Below are 12,942 nucleotides of genomic sequence, written 5' to 3'. Positions count from 1 at the left end.
CCAGTCTGGGAGGAGAGAGAAGGGGGGGGGGGATGGGGGAGGGGAGGGCCTGGGGGGTCTTTGTGTGTAAACAGAAGAGGGAAGACACAATGAGAGGGGCGGGGCTTTGGTAGCGGGGGTGGGGGGGGGGATCTGGACAGATGGGGGAAGGGGGAGGTTATGGGGCTGGGTGTGGGGGCGGGCTCTCAGGAGATGGCAATTGAGGGATCGAGGAGGTGTCTGGAGAGTGGGTCGAGGGGGTGGGGGCCGTCTGGGGTGGGGCTGGAATGGGGGGCGGGCGGGATGGATCTGAGGTGGGGAAGGATGTGTGGGGTGGGGCTGGGTGAAGAGGGGGAGGGGGTGTGAGGTGGGAGGACCGGGCAGTGGGGCTGGGATAGAGGGTGTGTGGGGTGGAGAAAGCATTGGATAGGTCCAGGATGGGATGGGCCTGTGATATGGGGAGCTCAGGGATGGATCTGAGGTAGGGAAGGGTGTGTGGGGTGGGCCTGGGCGAGGAGTGGGGGGATAAGTGGTGAGGGTCTGGGATAGAGGGTGGGGAGGGTGTATGGGGTGAGAGGACCGGGGGGGGGTCTGGGGTAGAGGGTAGGGTGTGGGGGGGGGGTGAGAGGACCAGGGAGGTGGGTCTGGGATGGGGAAGGCATGTGAGGTGGGGGGTTCTTTGTGGGGTGCTCCCAGCCTCTTTGGGGGTGCAGATAGTTTAGGGGGGCTTTGAGCTGGGCTGTCCAGCTATTTTCAAGGGGGTCTTGGGGGACCATGATCTGAGGGTGTAGGATTGATCCCCAGAACCTGAGACTGCCGGGGATTTAAAATGAGGGAAGCAGTTTCTCAGTGGACCATGGGGTTCAAATAGCTGCAGAGGGAGGCTTTTGGGGTGCAGAATTTGGGTGTCAGGGCTGTGGGTACAGGATTGCAGGGGATCAGGGTGCAGCAGTTGAAGGGGGGTTTTTTTTGGGGGGGGCAGAACTTTTCCAGATTCTTGAGTCCCCCTGTAAGACTCTGTCCTCATTCAGTGTCTCAGAAGCTGATGGCCCAGGTCTGTTTCCTCTGAACCCCCTCCCCCCATCCTCTCCCATCCAGCACCACCTAACCCCTCCTCCTTCTGCAATCCCCCTCCAGCCACAATTCCCAGGGAGTTATTATTGTAGGGTCTCCTGCCCTCTGGGGCTGGTTGGGCCTGTTCGTTATGGCAGGGCAGCTGGCGAGCACTAGGATGGTGCAGGTAGGTTTGTTATTGTAGGGTCTCCTGTGGGTGCTTGCTGATTTGTTGCTGTAGGGTAACTAACAAACATTGGGGCTGTGCAGACCAGTTCGTTATTGTAGGGTCTCTCTGGCATATTGGGATTATTCTAGGCTCACTCGGTAGCTGGGAGCGACACACCGTTTTATTTTGGTAGGGTCGCTCCTTAACCGGGGTTATTTTTAATGCACCACCACCCCCTGGTGGTCTGTCCGAGGAATACCACCATCTCGTTTTCCTCCCTGGGCGCCCCAAAGTCTTGATTACTTAACGGGAACAATGAAAGGCAGGAGCCAACTTGCAACGTGGGACAAAGAGCGCCTCTTTCAAGAGAGCCCAGCACAAGCAAGTCAGTTGTATAAAGTGGGTAAAATAAATAAGCCCAAACCCATCCACTGGGATGCAGCCACCTCTGGGGCGGGGGCAGTTGGGGAACAGCTGCACAGCAACACTGCATGGGGATCACGCACTCAGCCAGCCCTGAGATGCAGCTGCCTCTGGGGTGGGGACAGCCGGGGAACAGCCGCACAGCACACCACTTCAGGAGGGGAATCCTGCGTCCCGTTAAAATTGCAAAGTGCGGTAGGGTTTAGGGACATACGCTATAACGAGCAGCGTGGGAATTAGGCCAGGACAGCGGCATTCCCAGCCCCGTCTCTTGGGGAAAGGACGAGGGGATGTTTACCAACCACAAACGGCTGAAACGCAGCACTTGCTCCAGCAAAGCACCCCGGCATTGAGGTCAGTGCCCCTTACTGAGCCCCCCACCCCCTCCTCGGTCACACCTTGTTGCTGGCGCTAACCCTGCGTGACCCTTCAAGATCAGACAAGAGCCTTAGCTAAGGCTGCTCCCTCCCCCCGCCAGCTGTCGGCACAGCGTGCTCTCTTTAATCCAGCAGGAATGCATGACGCACATGTGCCCGCAGACCTGGGTCATAGCCACAGCCCCCTGCATCGGCCCTGCGGACACGGATTGGATCCTCCCCTAGCCAGCCCAGGATCCAGGCCCCTGCCTGCCTGGATAGAAGCAACCTGGGTGTGCAGACATTGGCCCCCAGTTCCCCCTGGGAGGGAATGGAAGCATTGGGGTATAGCAACACTGCCCCCCCCCCCCCCCCGCAGAGATGCAATACAATGCTACGGCTACTGGGCCTATACAAACACCGCCCCCAACAGCGAGACGTGGTGTAATGCAAGGGGTAGCGTGCATGTAGCAACACTGCCCCCAATGCAGATATGTGGTGTAATGCAATGACTAGTGTGCACGTAGCAACACCATCCCCTAGTGCAGAGATGTGGTGTAATGCAATGACTAGTGTGCATGTAGCAACACCATCCCCTAGTGCAGAGATGTGGTGTAACACAAGGGATAGTGTGCATGTAGCAACACTGCTCCTAGTGCAGAGATGTGGTGTAACACAAGGGGTAGCGTGCATGTAGCAACACTGCTCCTAGTGCAGAGATGTGGTGTAATGCAATGACTAGTGTGCACGTAGCAACACCATCCCCTAGTGCAGAGACGTGGTGTAATGCAATGACTAGTGTGCATGTAGCAACACCGCTCCTAGTGCAGAGACGTGGTGTAATGCAATGACTAGTGTGCATGTAGCAACACTGCCCCCTAATAGAAAGACATGGTGCAATGCCATGGCTAGCGTGCCCGTACCAACACTTTCCCCTACTGGAGAGATGTGGTTAAATGCCATGACTAATGTGCACATGGCAACACCGCTCCCTAGTGGAGAGAGACAGTGCAGCATCAGGGAACATCAGAACTGCATGCTTGTCTGGCATAGGCTCTTGCCCACTTGCAGAGTTGTGATTCTTTTCCTTTAGCTGCAGGATGGCGTTTCTGGAGTAGGAGGAGCAGTTCGCGCTCCTGCACTGCCGAGCTCCCAACCACCAAGACAAGCAACCTGAATATAACAGGACGCCTCAGACTTGTTAGAGCACCGACTGTTTCACAGTGAAGGGCATAGAGGCCAAGCCAGGTGACTCGCCACGTCAGGCGGAGAGTGGCTGACTTGGGAAAGGAGTCCAGGAGTCCTAACTCACAGGCCCTCTGCTCTAACCACTAGACACCACTCCCCTCCCAGAGCTGGGGGTAGAACCGAGGAATCCTGGCTCCCAGTGTTTGACACCTCCCTGATAGAAGGGAGGGAGACAAGTGTGTAAAAGAAGCCATGCTTTTTTATTTTTATTTTGTAAAAAAAACCATTTTTTTCCTCCTTAGATTGCACAAAAATCCAAGATACAAAAATACTTGCTCAGCTTCGGGTTAAGAACAATACATGTAAAAAAAACCGCCGCACTTAAAAATAAAGGTTCTTGGTTAAGGCATTGGTGTAAGGCTGGGGTCCACTCCCAGAGCTGTTTTATTTTGGTAGGGTCTCTATTAACCGGAGTTATTTTGAATACACCCCCACCAAAATAAAACAGCTCTGGGAGGGGGACCCAGAGGAATAGAACCCAGGAGTCTTGACTTGCAACCCTCTCTGCTGTAAGCCCTTCCCTGCACTGGGGCTGGAACCCAGGAGTCCTGATTCCCACTTTCATGCTCAGCCCAGAGGGGTCCCATTCAGCCCTCGGATCACTGATGACGCCGCCAGCAAGCAAGGGGGTAGTTGGGGCCGGGATCCCCAGCACAGAACAGCTGGCAGGCGGAAGTGGCTTTGGGTTACTAGCGAATGGAATAAAAAACAGCGCACCGAGCGGGGAAAGGTCCCATCCATGTCCCATTCCTCCATTCCCTGAGCCAGCCAGCCCCGCCGCCCTGAGACAGAGCCTGTGTAAAGGAAAGGCACCATATCCCATTCCCCCACTGCCTGAGCCAGCCAGTTGCCCTGACCTCGGGCTGGATCAGAGAAAGTGCCCCCCAGAAGGGGAAGGCCCCATATCCCATTCACCGCACCCCCGAGCCAGCCAGTGCCCCCCTAAACCATCCCCTTGATTGCACTACTAAATTACACACAGATTTAGTGTAGCTTTGTTTTAAAAAACCATTTTCAAAGGCTCTTTGTGCAGCTGCAATGGCGGACTGAAGCCGAACACACTGCATAAAGCAGCAGGGCAAAACCCAGGAGTCCTGACTCCCAGCTCCCCCTGCTCAAACCCACTACACCCCACTGCCCTTCTAGAGCTGGGACTAGAATTTAGACGCCTACGAGAGGAGACTGGGATCTAGTGGTTAGAGCAGGGGACTGGGAGCCAGGATTCCTGGGCTCTACGCTCGTCGCGGGGAGGGAGTGGAGTCTAGTGGTTAGAGCAGGGGACCGGGTTGGCTTTGCAAGTCGCTGTGGACGCCAGGCGCTCAGAGGGGATAACTCTACAGGAACTAGTGCAGGGCTGTTGATCTTAGCGCATCCGTGCTTGGCACAGGAAGCAAGGCATCAGGGACCCCGGTCCTGGCCCCTCAGCTCTCCTTGCTGGCAGCCGGGCCGTTGCGGGCCAGCAGGTCCCCGTAGACCGCCTCCTCCCGGGAGAAGACCAGGAACTTCTTGTCGAGCTGGGCGCGCAGGTAGAGGTAATCCTGCTGGTCCAGGCTGTGCCCGCAGCTGAGGTAGGCGGTGAAGAGGCCCGCCAGCAGGAGGCGATCCAGAGACAGGCACGGCACCACCCAGAGCACCAGCAGGAACTCCAGGTAGACGGGGTGGCGGAGGTGGGAGTAGAGCCGCACGGCCCGCACGGACTTCAGCGCCAACGGGTCCCCCATGCCCAGGCAGTGGTAATAAACCTGGAGGGGGAGGGGTTAAGGGCAGCGCTAAGACACACCCACTCCCCCACCCCCGATCTGCAGCTGGGCTGGTGCTGGCGCCCCCTAGAGGTGAAAGACCCTGTGTCCCATTCTCCACCCCCCTAAGTCAGCCAGTCCTCTCCACCAGAGCTGGAATGGCGCTGGCGCCCCCTAGGGGGGAAAGACCCCATGTCCCATTGACCCCTGACCCCTCCAAGCCAGGTCTGGGCCTGGATTGGCGCTGGTGCCCCCTAGAGGGGATATGCCCCATGTCCCATTCCCCGCCCCTCTGAGCCAGGCAGTCCCCGGGTCCCCGGAGCTTGGTTGCAAGGGGACCAACGTTACCTGTTTGACTCCCATGAGCTCAGCGTAGTCGAAGATGAGAATGACGCTGAAGATGACCAGCCAGGCGATGAAGTGCAGGACGAAGCAGATGAGCGGGACCCAGGTGGCCCAGGGCTCCGTGCAGGCGTTCCAGAGCAGGGGCCCGTGCTGGACGGGCTGCCAGTACCGCATCAGCAGCTGTGGGGGGAGTCCCATGAGAAAGGCTTCTGGCAACGCCCCCTATTGCCAACCCAAGACCCCCTGCTATCCCACCCCTGGGGTCCCCCCACAGCTGGTGCCCCCCAATCCTGACCTGCACCCCCTGCTATCCCACCCCTGGGGTCCCCCCACAGCTCTGCTGGTGCCCCCCAGTCCCGACCTGCAGCCCCCGCTGATGCCGTACCTGCAGGGCCAGGGCGGTGCAGAAGACATAGAAAGATCTCTGCAGCACCCCGAAGCCGCTGGCCGTCCAGCGCTTGACCAGCGCGGTGGCCATGAGGCTGTGCTGCAGCACGAAGAGCGTCACCAGGCCCAGGTCCACGGCCAGGGGCCGCAGCACCCGGGGGTCCCGCAGGGCGGCTCCCCACTCCGGGCTGGGGGCGGTCTCTGCAAAGGGAGAGACGGGGATTAACGGGCGGGGGCGGGGGGAGAGGAGGGCACAATGTACCATCTGTTCAGCTGCCCCTGCAGCCCTCCAGAATCTCCCCTGCCCTAATCAGGGCCGCCCTTAACCCCCACTTCCCTTCCCCACAGCTCCCCCAACAACCCGCTCCATTCTTCACCCTCCCCAGACACCCCTCCTCCACCCAGCTCCTCCTTCGCCCCCCTCCCAGCATCCCCAGCAGGGGCCAGGTCCCACCCTGAGCCGCCCTCCCCCCATAGCTTCCCCCCAATCCTCCCTCCCCCCCAAAACCACTCCCACTCCTCTAGTCCACCTGGGTCTCCCCCACCCCGCTTTGACCCCCCCTCCCCAGCCCCCTGATTGGGCTTCCCCCAGGACCCCCCACTCCCAGACATCAGCCTCCAGAGAGGGGCTTCTTCCTGGGTCTCTCCCCTCACTCCCCTCCCCCAGGTCCCCCCTAGGTCTCCCCTCCCCCTCAACTCCCTCCCCCCGGGGTCTCCCCCTACGTTTCCCCTCCCAAGCCCCTCCCCCTGGGTCTCCCTTCTTCTGGGATCTCCCCCCGCGCCGGCCCCACGTACCCGGCCGGCCCCCGCCGGGCAGCAGGGCGCGCAGCGAGGCGAAGCGGATCAGCTCCACGCCGGTGCCGAAGGTGAAGAGGAAGCTGCCCAGCGCCGGGACCATCAGCAGCAGCTGGGCCGCCATGGCGAGGCGGGAGGAAGCCGGGGCGGGGACTCGGTGTCTCCCGCCGCCCGGAGAGACCGCCCCGGCCCGGGGAGGGGCTTCCCCCGGGGATCCCCCCTCTCCAGTGACACGCCCCGGCCCGGGGAGGAGCTTCCCCGGGATCCCCCTCCCCAGTGACACGCTCCGGGATCCCCCTCCCCAGTGACATGCCCCGGCCCTGGGGAGGGGTTTTCCCAGGGGTCCCCCTCCCCAGTGACCTTCTCTGGCCTGGGGTTCCCCTCCCCAGTGACCCGCCTCTAAGGGGAGGGGCTTCCTTGGGATCCCTCCACCCAGGGCCCTTCCCCTAAGGACCCCCCACCCCACATCCCTAGTAGGCGGGGCTTCCCCTTAGAACCCACTCCAAAACTCCTCCCCCACCACATTCTCCATCCCATCCCTCCCCTCTCGGGGGAGCCCCCAGGCATCTCTCCCCCGACCCCTCCCACAGTCCCTCCCTGGGTTCCCATGCTGTTCCTAACCTCCTTGGGGGATACCCCTAGGGCCCCCTCTGCCCTGAAATCCCCTCCAACTGCTCAGAGATCACCTCAGAGGTTCTCCATCAGACTCCCCTCTACCAGGGGTCCTCACCCAGAGTTTTCCCTGCAAATCCCCCAGTAGTCAGGACCCTCCTCAAGATTCCCCATCTCTCCTGATGGGGGGGGGGATACATCAGGGATACCCCAGGAACCCCATCCACCCCCAGACCCACCCATACCAGTCCAGTCCGATGCTTACAGCAGAGTCATTTTAACCAGACCTAAAGTTACCAGGTTCACCGCTTCTCCAGGGTGCATGCTGCTTCCTTGAGTCACAGCTCTCCTGCCGAGGGCGATCTCAGCATCCGTGTCTCACCAGCCTCACCATTTTTATAAACTCTCTGTCTCCACCCCCGAGGTGAGAGCTGACCCAGTTAGCCAAAGGTCCCTCTGCCACCCCTGAAGTCTTTGATTCCAGAGTAGTTGCATTAACATGGACAGATGAGGGGTTGAATTTGGGATCCTGGACACTGCCTTTCCATGTGATCAAGACAACCACATAGAATCACAGAATATTAGAGTTGGAAGGGACCTCAGGAGGTATCTAGTCCAACCCCCGGCTCAAAGCAGGACTAACCTCAGCTAAATCATCCCAGCCAGGGCTTTGTCAAGCCGCAGGTTAAAAATCTCTAAAGATGGAGATTCCACCACCTCCCTAGGTAACCCATTCCAGTGCTTCACCACCCTCCTACTGAAAAACTTTTTCCTAATGTCCAACCTAGACCTCCCCAACTGCAACTAGAGACCATTGCTCCTAGTTCTGTCATCTGCCCCCACCGAGAACAGCCTAGCTCCATCCTCCGTGGAATCCCCTTTCAGTAGTTAAAGGCTGCTCCCCCCCCCCCCACTCTTCTCTTTTGCAGACTAAACAAACCTTGTTCCCTCAGCCTCACCCCATTAGTCTTGTGCTCCAGCCCCCTAATCATTTTTGTTGCCCTCTGCTGGACTCTCTCCAACTTGTCCACATCCTTTTTGTAGTGAATAACACTTTCTAGGGCCCTCTACCTGGGCCGGGGTCCCAGGTCAGGATGTTCACCCTACACTAGCCCCAAAGAAGGGGTGAAGGTGGCTCAGCTGGGGCCTAATAACCACGTAGAGTGCACCAGGGGGGAGAGCCAGGGCCTGATACAGGTGACGATGATGAAGCAGATTGAGCTTGTATAAAGCCAGGGAGTTCCCAGCAGCTGGGGGCAGCAGAGTGAGTGAGTGAGTGAGTGAGTGAGTGAGTGAGTGAGTGAGTGAGTGAGTGAGTGAGTGAGTGAGTGAGTGAGTGAGTGAGTGAGTGAGTGAGTGAGTGAGTGAGTGAGTGAGTGAGTGAGTGAGTGAGTGAGTGAGTGAGTGAGTGAGTGAGTGAGTGAGTGAGTGTTTACAGTCACTCTCTAGGCATGGAGAGGTGGATGGGAGGAAACCCTGGGGAGCAAAAGTCCTTGGCTCTTAGCTCTGAGGCATTGCAGGGAAGAAAGTCTGTGGAAGGCAGAGTAGATTAGGAAAGAGCTAGTCCCCAGACCTAGCCGCAAAGAGGTGGCCCAGTGGCAACTGAACCCCATTACAGGCCTGATAATTAGGATTTACTGGGGTGGTGTGGACTGTACTCCCCCATCCCGTTCCTTATTCCCAGGGACAAATTGGGGACCCACTCCTGTTCCAGGTTTTTACCCTTCTCTTTTGGGCTTGCATTCCCTGTATCATCTTACTTGTGCGTACAGGTCAACAATTTCCATAGCTGTTTTTGCTGATCTGGGCGTCTTCTCCCCCATTGCTGCTCATGCTTCTTCCATGCAGACCTCAAAGAATTGCTCCTGTGTTATCAAATCCACCAACTTGTGGGGAACATTTGCCCATGTACTCTTTATCCATTCCCTCCCAGCCCCCCCGAAAAAATCCACCATCTTATTCATATATCTCCCATGACATATCAACCTGGGTGAGGTGCTGGAATTGGAGGAGGTATGTCCTGGTGTAAATTGGGACCTATTTAACAGGGAATTAAAAAACAGCCTGTCAGAGTTTCATTTACAGCTGTGTAATTAAATCCTTGGGATGCTTTAGCCATCAGCTGGGCAAGCAAACCAGTCATTCTCCAGCCCTCAGGGATGTTCTGTACGCTGCAGAGGCTTTCAAAGGTGGTCAGATCGTCCTCGGTGCAATCCCTTTTGCTGTGTAACTAGGACACAGTTTGACCCCGCCATTTGGTCCTGGCATAGGTGAAGTACTCAGTGCCTGAGACTTCGATCCTTGTTTTTCCAGTACGCTGATGGCATGCAGCCTTTCCTTCTTCTTCATGGTTTTCTGCTTCCTGGGCCACTCATTGGCTGTCTTCCAGCTCCATGGCTCTCTGGTACGCTGCTATTTCTGCCACCACCTGTTTCGGCTTCTCAGCTTCCAATTTTGGCTTCCCCGCTTCTAGGGCTGCCCACTCCACATCCTCTGGCTCCGTTTCTCTTTCCTTCTCTGCATCCCTTTGGACAAGTTTGCATGTATCTTATCATGCTCCATAACCGAAAAGCCTCAGTGTCTAAGTGTTCTTCCCTGTGGTGACCAATCCCAGAGCTTTGCACGGCTTTTCCCATCTGCTGCCCGTTCAATTGGGTGCACCTTTTTGTCTTACTCCTTTTGGGTTTTTCTTTGGCTCCATTTCCCTTCCCCAAAACAAAGAAAGAACCAGCTGGAACCTTTTCTCTGTCCCTTCCCAACTTAATGACTTGTGAGTCTCTTCGAATCTGGTTGACGAGTACTTGGAGCATGGTTAACGATGGGCACAGCCCGTCCCCAAGTCCTTTTGAAGCGTTCCCCTGTGAAATCCAGTCCGTGAAACTGGCAACCCACAGAAATCCTGGCCACAAAGGAACCGTACGCACCAATCTGTAAGATTCAACTCAGGATCAATGCTTTGCTTAACATCGCAGTGATATCTTTGTCATGAAAACAAGAATAAAGTTAGTAACAAAGTCTAGAGATTCAGGAGATGGTGAGTGGGGCCATTGGGAACAAATGGTTGCCTATGAAACAAAATCATAACACGCTGTCTAGAGACTGAATCCTGCCAGGTTAACCGGTTGCCTATAGAAGTTTCTCTCACCCAAAGTCCTCTGCAGCGTTTTCAAATCACGGTTGACTGAGATCCCGTTTTCATGAATGTAAACGCGCAGCCCGTGCAGAATATGGGGGTATCTTCTTTGCTTCTTACACATAGCCTCAAAGTTCATTGTCTGCTTCAAGACGGGATAACCATACACAGCTTGTTTTCCCCTATGAGCAGCTTCCCCGTTGACGTCAAAGTTCGTTAACATTTTGCCTTCAATTGTAAAAAAGTCTTCCAGTCTGTTAGTTTCCAATGCTTAATTCACATCCTGACACAGAGAGAGACACATTTCATACCCCGTGTCTGGAGGGAAACCTGTGTGTCTCCTTTGCCGAGATAGACTTTAAAACCATATTTTCAGGGTAGTCATACACAGCTCCTTTCACATGACCCGCACCTGCATTTCACAATGATATTAATGGCTAGGGAGACCCCTAGCTTTCATTTAAGACCTCACGTGTTATTCTTTGGTGATCCAGAATGTATATATCAGAATCAGGTTATTCCTGTAATGCCCTTCCCTGCTGGTGTTAATGGCTTCTGGGGTCACACCTCTGTGACTCTAAGAGTTCTCCAAGGCTAAAGGGCTCCCTGGTATCTAGCAGTGAATTTCAGCTGGCTTGATCAATGTACCCCACCTCATTGGTGTCTTGATCTGTATCTAAAAGGAGCCAGGCAATAGATTAATATCGTTGTGAAATGAATGCATTGATCCTATAGGTCGAGTAATGGATGTTCTCTCATATTATGGTTTAAAGTCTGTATTTGAACAAAGGAGAAAACAGGGCTGCCAGTCTTGGTTGGACGTGTTCCTGGAGGTTTCATCCCATGATGTAATCGTTAATTAACGAGTGATCTTTAATTCCAGGACAAACCTGGAGGGCAGGCCACCCTCTACACAGGCTTTTATTTGAGACCTTGAGGTGTATGATGTCTAGTAAAAGGGGGGGGTCCTCATTCCTGATTGGGTGTCCTTAAGCTTAAACCACTGGGGGGACTCAGGAGATCTGGGTTCAATTCCCAGCTCTGCCACTGATTCTGGGTGTGACCTAAAGCAAGTCACTCTATCTCTCTGGGCCTTAGTTTCCCACTGTGACAATAACCCTCCCCTGGTCTGTGTCACCCGAAGGGTCTTTGAGACAGGGACTGTCTGTCTGTGCACCGCCCGGCACAACGAGGTCCTGATCTGATTGCGCTAATAGTATTTTGCCATTGCTATTTATTAAGGTGCAGCATGTGTATTAAATAATGACGCTGAAAGGACTTTGTGATGTGATTAATAATAATACTACCTGGTAACACCACTCATGTCAGTGGAATTCATAAGACCAGTTGTTTTCATCTAATGATCACCGAGCCCATTGAAAACAACTGTTACTTAAACCTCGTAGCAACTACTTGCCTTATTTTACAGACAGAGAAATGGAGGGAAGTGTAAAGCCAGGGACAGACCCCAGGAGTACTGACTAACAGCCCCCCTGCTCTAACCACTAGACCCCACTCCCCTCCCAGAGCTGGGGATAGGGCCCAGGAGTCTGACTCAGAGCACTAGCTCCTTCTTCGCTCCATTGAACCGGGAGTCAGAAAACACTTGACACATAAGAGATTGAATTAAAAGATTGTTTTGCTTGGCTCGTCCCAGCCCCACTCATAGCCTGTCTGGCCCTAGGCCGGGAGGGCAGCCAGGGGATCTCGTACATCTTGCCCTGCTTGTAAACCCATGGGTTGGCAATGGTCCCTCTGCCTCAGCCCCCATCAACCCGGGAGTTTAGGTAGCATCCGCCACTCACAATATGGCCCACCAGGCTTTAAGGGGTTAACTCTACAGTGCTCCCCCTTCCCAGCTGCCCCTCCCCTCATACAAGCCCTTGATTCCCTCCCAGCTCGTGATCCCCTGAGTCCCCCCACCATGCTCCCCAGGTCATCCCCACTGCCAAGATCCCTCTCTGATCCCCTTCCCCCCCAATCCCAGCGAGCGTAACCCCATCGCCCCCTTGTTTCCCCTCTTCCAGCCACATGCAACCCAGGCCACCTCTCTTCCCAGTTCCCAGCCCCACACGCCCCGTAGCTGTCTGGTTTCTGAAGGGTTAACAGAATTGCAGTGACGAGGCGCTGGGCGAGTATCCTGACTGGGAGCTCCTGGGGTACCCCACCCTGCTCCACTCCCGGGTGAGAGGCGGGCGTTGGCAGTAGGCGGTATAAATCCCAGAGCTCGGAGCCGGGACGGCACGACACTTTTTACTCAGGCAGAGACGAGTTCGGCCACTGCTGAGGCCTCCAGGATGGTTCACGGCGGCTGTGGATGGCCGCCTCTTGGCGTGACTCCCATGATCCTCCTGGTTCTGTGTCTCCATCTCCCAGGTAGGTCCTGGGCTTCCCTGGGGGTTCAAGGTCGTCTGCCGCTCCTTTGGCTTTCACATCTCGGGTGTGCAGCTGCTGATTATGATGTCATTGCTGGCTGTGATGTCATCAGCCCCCCGGCTGTGATGTCATAGACGGCAGTGTGGAGTCAGCTGGGAAGAACAAGCCAGGCGCTGCAGTGGGGGAAGCAGGCGATGTGGGGCGCGCAGGCTTGAGGCGAATCGGGGAAGGCATGCAGAAAGAGGGGAGTTGGGCGGCAGAGGGAATGCGGGCCGGGGAGGGGTGGATTTTGGGAGGGATCCCTGCACAGAGGGAGGCGGGTGGTGT

At 56.1% G+C, this 12,942-nt stretch overlaps 1 protein-coding gene across 1 annotated transcript; it reads right to left on the bottom strand.

Moving 5' to 3' along the window:
• Positions 1-3,158: 3,158 nt before the first annotated feature.
• On the bottom strand, positions 3,159-6,763 carry NRM (nurim). Its single transcript, XM_067530080.1, has 4 exons — positions 6,495-6,763; positions 5,698-5,900; positions 5,316-5,492; positions 3,159-4,970 (listed from the first exon to the last, which is right to left on the bottom strand). The coding sequence occupies exons 1-4, from the start codon at positions 6,616-6,618 to the stop codon at positions 4,650-4,652; spliced, it is 825 nt and encodes a 274-aa protein (XP_067386181.1). The 5' UTR covers positions 6,619-6,763; the 3' UTR covers positions 3,159-4,649.
• Positions 6,764-12,942: the final 6,179 nt, after the last annotated feature.

Source organism: Emydura macquarii, unplaced genomic scaffold (genome assembly GCF_026122565.2).
Source record: "Emydura macquarii macquarii isolate MOO-44397 ecotype Brisbane River unplaced genomic scaffold, CSIRO-AGI_Emac_v2 contig_3035, whole genome shotgun sequence".
Classification (NCBI taxonomy): Eukaryota; Metazoa; Chordata; order Testudines; family Chelidae; genus Emydura; species Emydura macquarii.
This window is presented reverse-complemented; position numbering and strand designations above follow the sequence as displayed.

Coding starts and splice junctions, on each gene's coding strand:
- NRM (XM_067530080.1), bottom strand. CDS start 6,618: ATGGCGGCCCAGCTGCTGCTGATGGTCCCGGCGCTGGGCAGCTTCCTC. Junction 5,901..6,494: donor GCCCGGCGGGGGCCGGCCGG/GTACGTGGGGCC, acceptor CTCCCTTTGCAG/AGACCGCCCCCAGCCCGGAG. Junction 5,493..5,697: donor GCACCGCCCTGGCCCTGCAG/GTACGGCATCAG, acceptor CTCCCCCCACAG/CTGCTGATGCGGTACTGGCA.